Genomic DNA, 5,532 nt, shown 5'->3' on the forward strand with positions numbered 1-5,532 from the left:
CACTTCGTTATAATCCTAATAACTGTTGTTGTTTTGGGGGGTTTTTTTACAGTGATGATCTCCATATTGTTTTAACTCACTCAGTACGGCCAGTCCTCTCTTCTCCTCTACACAGACCCCTCGGATGTCCAGTGGGTGTCTGAATGACCCAACCTTTAGCTTCCGTCGTCAGAATTGTTGTATTCTTTGTCAACATTCACGTCTTCAGTATAAGAGCCTTCCACTTGTAATATTTTCATGATGGTAATTGGGGTGAAACGCTGTTAACGTCGTCTCTTTCGCCGTTCGTATGGAAAGAGTTAATGTCTATGTCGTGATAATGCACCTGACCAAATTTCTCTGATTGGAGATAATAATGTTATTCTTGTCTTATCTTATTTTCTTCCTCCTTCCATCTTTTCTTTTCTTTTCTTTTCCTTTTGTATTCGCTTCTGTCTTTCTGTCTTTCTTCCTTCTTCAAACAAAGTAGCGTTCCCTCATGGAACAGAAGAACAAAGATCAATTTCAGTTTCAGTAGCTCAAGGAGGCGTCACTACGTTCGGACAAATCCATATACGCTACACCACATCTGCCAAGCAGATACCTGACCAGCGGCGTAGCCCAACGCGCTTAGTCAGGCCTTGTGGGGGAAAAAAAAAAGGGGGGGGGAAGAACAAGAGATTTCTTTCAGTTTATCTCACTGTCTGTCTTTCTTTTTTTCTCTTTCTTTCGTTTATTTCCTTTTGCCTTTCTTTCTATCTACTTTTCTCTCTACCGTTCCTTTATTTTTACCTTCCTTTTCCGTTCTTTATTCTTTTTTCTTTTTTTCTGTGTTTCAGTTTTTCTTTCTGCGTTTTTTTTTTCCTCCTCTCTTTTCTTTTATATTTCTTTTTTCTTTATTTCTATCGTTATTTGTTATTCCTTTCTTTTCTTAGCTTATTTCATTCGTTCCATCGTTCTTTTTTGTTCTTTTTTGCATTCTTTCTTGCTTTCTTTCTATTGACCCAGACTATTTGCCCATGTCACAAAAGAACTAAAGATTCGTCATTGGGGGTTTTTTTGTTTGTTTTTTTCCATCCTTTCTTTCCAATTTATTATTTCTATCTTTCTTTCTCGTGACCTTTGTTTGTTTTCTTTCTTTCTTTTTCTTAATCTTCGCCCTTTTTTTCTTTTTTTTTTCTTTCTTTCTTTTTTTTATAACACAGACTCTTTCTTTTCATTTTTAATGCTATTTCTTTTTCTTTTCGGTTCTTTTAACTCTTTCCTGTTCTTTCTTGTTTATCGTTTTCTTTCTTTTTTTTTTTTTTTTTTTTATAGATATGATTATATTTTCTTTTTTTTTTTTATCATTGGTCCTTTCATTCTTTCTCTTATTCATTTTTCCTTTCTTTTTCTATCGAGGCCAGTCCCCCGTGCAGACAGAAACGTGCAACAGGAGGACTGGTTTCAGCTTATCCATTAGTTGCTGTGTTTTTTTTGGGGTTTTTTTTGTTTGTTTTTTGCTGCCCCACCGTCTGGATAGACGTGTGTGTGTGTGTGTGTGTGTGTGTGTGTGTGTGTGTGTGTGTGTGTGTGTGTGTGTGTGTGTGTGTGTGGGGGGGGGGGGGCCTATGTGCGCATGGGAGATGAGGCGTAGGGTACTTGAAAAGAGGTGGTGGGATGACTGTAGTGAGTAGTGGTGGTGGTGGTGGTGGTGGTAGAAAAGCTACGAAGGACTGTACAAACAGTGAACATGAATTATAACAGTGAGTTAACTCACTCAGTACGGCCAGTCCTCTCTTCTCCTCTACACAGACCCCTCGGATGTCCAGTGGGTGTCTGAATGACCCAACCTTTAGCTTCCTTCGTCAGAATTGTGGTATTCTTTGTCAACATTCACCTCTTCAGTATAAGAGCCTTCCGCTTGCAATATTTTGATGATGGTAATTGGGGTGAAACGCTGTTAACGTCGTCTCTTTCGCCGTTCGTATGGAGAGAGTTAATCATCCATATAACAGTGAAAAGCACCCTTTTCATAAAAACAAAAACAAAAAAAAACCGTGATCAGTCAACGATAGATACCATCTGGACTTCGAATCAAACATTCAGAAATTTGTATTGAAGTAATGAATAATTATTCAAAACATCTCCTGTGGACAAATATGTGTTTGGTGGTAATTGGTCGGGTAGTTTTAAAAAAAAAACAGTTGTCTTGTTTTGGGACATTGGATAAGTAAGCGGTGGACATTGACTTCTTGTGTGTGTGTGTGTGTGTGTGTGTGTGTGCGTGCGTGCGTGCGTGCGCGTGCACACACCCTATAAGTTACGTATAAATGCGTGTTTTTGCTGTTCAGGGGTATGAGAGGGATTCTTGCATGTTTGTGGTCTTGGTGGCGGTTTTAGTTAGACCTTTCAACTGTGATTTTCAAGTCGGAAAAGTTGAATTTGTTCTTTGTTTTCCTTTCATATGATGATTGATGTCTAGCACAGAGGTGAGGGAAATGTAATACAGGGTTATTTTATTTTCATTTCAATTGTGTCTTGAAACGTTATTATCGTCATCATCATCTTCTTTTTTTTCTTTCATTATCTTTTTTTTTCCCGGACTTTCTTGGGTCGACCACTGTTTTATTATATATATATATATATATAAATTCATTATGACATTCAGAATAGATGAGAAAAAATGTGAACATTAACAATAACAGATATAAGTGATTATGTTGATATATATACATACATATATACACATATATATATACATACACACACACACACACACACACACACACACATATATATATATATATATATATACATGCATACATAGTTCATTACACAATCAAACACATGAATCATTTTATGGTTTTTAGTGACAATATATAAAGTCACAGACACAAACACATACACAGAAACATAAGCACACGCGCACGCACACACACACACACACACACACACACACACACACACACACACACACACACACACACACACACACACACACTTCTTTCATTATCGTCTTCATGAGGAAGAGGGGGAGGGCTACAGAGAAGGGTAAGGGATGGGGATTGTGGTGGATGGCAAAACACACTAAAAGGTAAAAGAGTGTGATTATTAATTAAGGGATGTGTGGTGTGGTGTGGTGTGGTGTGATGTGTGGTGTGGTGTGGTGTGTGTGTGTGTGTGTGTGTGTGTGTGTGTGTGTGTGTGTGTGTGTGTTGTGTTGTGTTCCAAAGCTGGTGAAGGACGACTTCCCTAACCGCGACGATGCCCGCTGCCGGCGCGAGAAGCTGCAGCAGGAAGTGACGTCACTGGTGCAAGTTCCGCCCGCCACGCCCATTGAGAAGTACATTAAAGTGAGTATTGTATTGTATTGTATTGTATTGTATTGTACTGCGTTGCATTGCATTGTGTTGTGTATTGTGTTGTATTGTATTGTGTATTGTGTTGTATTGTATTGTATTGAATTGCATTGTATTGGATTGTATTGAATTGTATTGCATTGGATTGTATTGCATTGGATTGGATTGGATCGCATTGTATTGTATTGCATTGCATTGCATTGCATTGGATTGGATTGCATTGCATTGTATTGGATTGTATTGAATTGCATTGTATTGGATTGGATTGGATTGCATTGTATTGCATTGTATTGGATTGCATTGTATTGGATTTTATTGGATTGGATTGCATTGTATTATATTGCATTGGATTGGATTGCATTGCATTGTATTGCATTGCATTGGGTTGAATTGCATTGCATTGCATTGCATTGCATCGCATTGTATTGTATTGTATTGTCCTCTTTTTCAAGACATGTGTGACAGCCTCAAACTACCCAGTCCCACCTCCACCCGTACCCTCCACCCCCAGCCTCTGCTGGGTCGTACCCCGAGGTCATTCATTCTGTTCTGGTCTCGAACGACACCATAGAGCTATTTACAGCACGTCATGCGTGCTGCTTACGGGATCTCGTATTTATCGTCTCACCCTAAAGACTAAGACTTGATTTTCCAGTCAAACTTGGGAGAAAGGGGCGAGAGCGGGATTCGAACCCAGACCCTCACGGACTCTCTGTATTGGCAGCTGAGCGCCTTAACCATTCTGCTGACCACCACCACCACCCTGTGTGCAGGTGGACCCCTCCCCACGGCCCTTCCCGCAGACGACCTCCCGGCAGATCGGCTGGCGCTCCACGGAGAAGAGCCTGGCCCTGGAGAAGTACGGCAAGTACGCCAAGCCCAAGGGAGGCCTCGTGCGTCAGCTCAAGTGGCCTCTGGAGGCCGTCAACTGAAGGGGGAACACGGGAGGGAGGAGGGAGAGGGAGGGCAAGGCCTCTCTGTCTGTCCCTCTCCCTCTCTCTCTCTCCCTCTCTCTCTCTTTCCCTCTCTCTGTGTGAGCTAGCGGTTCATCATTATAGATACAGAATATGTAATAACACTGATCTGATTTGTCCATTATGCAAAGATTCGACAGAAAATGAAATGCACTTTGTCCTTTGTTGTCCAGCTTTGAGGAATATTCGAGAATCATTTATTAAGCCTAAATATTATAGACAACCAAATATGTTTAAATTGAACTTGTTAATGTCCTCAACATCCTGCGAAATTGTTAGAAACCTTGCTTTTGTATTTATATAAAGCTTTCAAAGTCCGAGAAATTATTACGCCATGAAAACACTCTTTTGTTGCCAGGCTAGTTTCATTTGAACTTATGTTATATCGAGTTTTCTATGTATGTTGTATTATGTGAAATGTTTTTGTTTTTTGTTTTTTCTTTGTTTTTCATTGTTGTCTGTTCATATGCCCCTTCATTAGGGGCCTTGGCCTATATGAATAAATCATCTTGAATCATCTTGAATCATCTCTCTCTGTGTCTTTGTTTTGTTTCATTATTTGCTTTCACAATTTCAGTCGTTTAGTATAATGGTTTTTGCTGTAAACTGAAAGTATGTTGATGCCTTCACCCATGTCATAAGGACCTCATGGCCAATGACATTAAGGTAGTTAAAGCGTCAAGCGTCTCTCCCTGTGTCTCTGTGTCTCTGTCTCTGTGTCTCTGTGTCTGTCTGTCTCTGTGTCTCTGTCTCTGTGTCTCTGTGTCTCTGTGTCTCTGTCTCTGTCTCTGTCTCTGTCTCTGTGTGTCTGTCTATGTCTCTGTGTCTCTGTTTCTGTCTCTCTGTCTCTGTTTCTGTCTCTGTGCCTGTCTCTCTGTCTCTGTTTCTGTCTCTGTGTCTCTGTCTCTGTCTCTCTGTCTCTGTCACGCGTTGTGTTAGTGGCCGAGGGACCTCTTCCTTGACCTCTTCCTTGACCTCTTCCTTGTCGTTGCTGCATCACGTTGTTGTTGTTTTTTTTTCCTTTTTTTCTTCCTGTCCACCAGGTTGTGACGTTTTTTTGTTTGTTTTTTTTTTTTTTTTTTACGTTTGTTGTTTTCTTTTGGTACATGTTATTCTAGGGCGTGGACACTTTGTGATTCTCTGTGCAAACATTGGTATTTTCCTCTTTCTTCCTGATTGTTAATGTTGTTCTTTTTGTCCTGTCCTTGCTGATTTTTTGGGTTGTTGTTTGTGTTGTT

General features: G+C 40.1%; 1 protein-coding gene across 1 annotated transcript in view; it reads left to right on the forward strand.

Annotated features, from left to right (window-relative positions):
* LOC143300508 (ciliary microtubule inner protein 1-like) overlaps nt 1-4,979 on the forward strand; it is a 108,074-nt gene extending 103,095 nt beyond the window's left edge. The window contains exons 3-4 of the mRNA XM_076614236.1: nt 3,195-3,314; nt 4,094-4,979. Coding sequence (XP_076470351.1) covers nt 3,195-3,314; nt 4,094-4,252 — 279 coding nt within the window. The 3' untranslated portion in view covers nt 4,253-4,979. The remainder of the gene's footprint in view (nt 1-3,194; nt 3,315-4,093) is intronic.
* The last annotated feature ends 553 nt before the right edge of the window (nt 4,980-5,532 follow it).

This window comes from Babylonia areolata, chromosome 26 (assembly GCF_041734735.1).
Source record: "Babylonia areolata isolate BAREFJ2019XMU chromosome 26, ASM4173473v1, whole genome shotgun sequence".
Classification (NCBI taxonomy): Eukaryota; Metazoa; Mollusca; class Gastropoda; order Neogastropoda; family Buccinidae; genus Babylonia; species Babylonia areolata.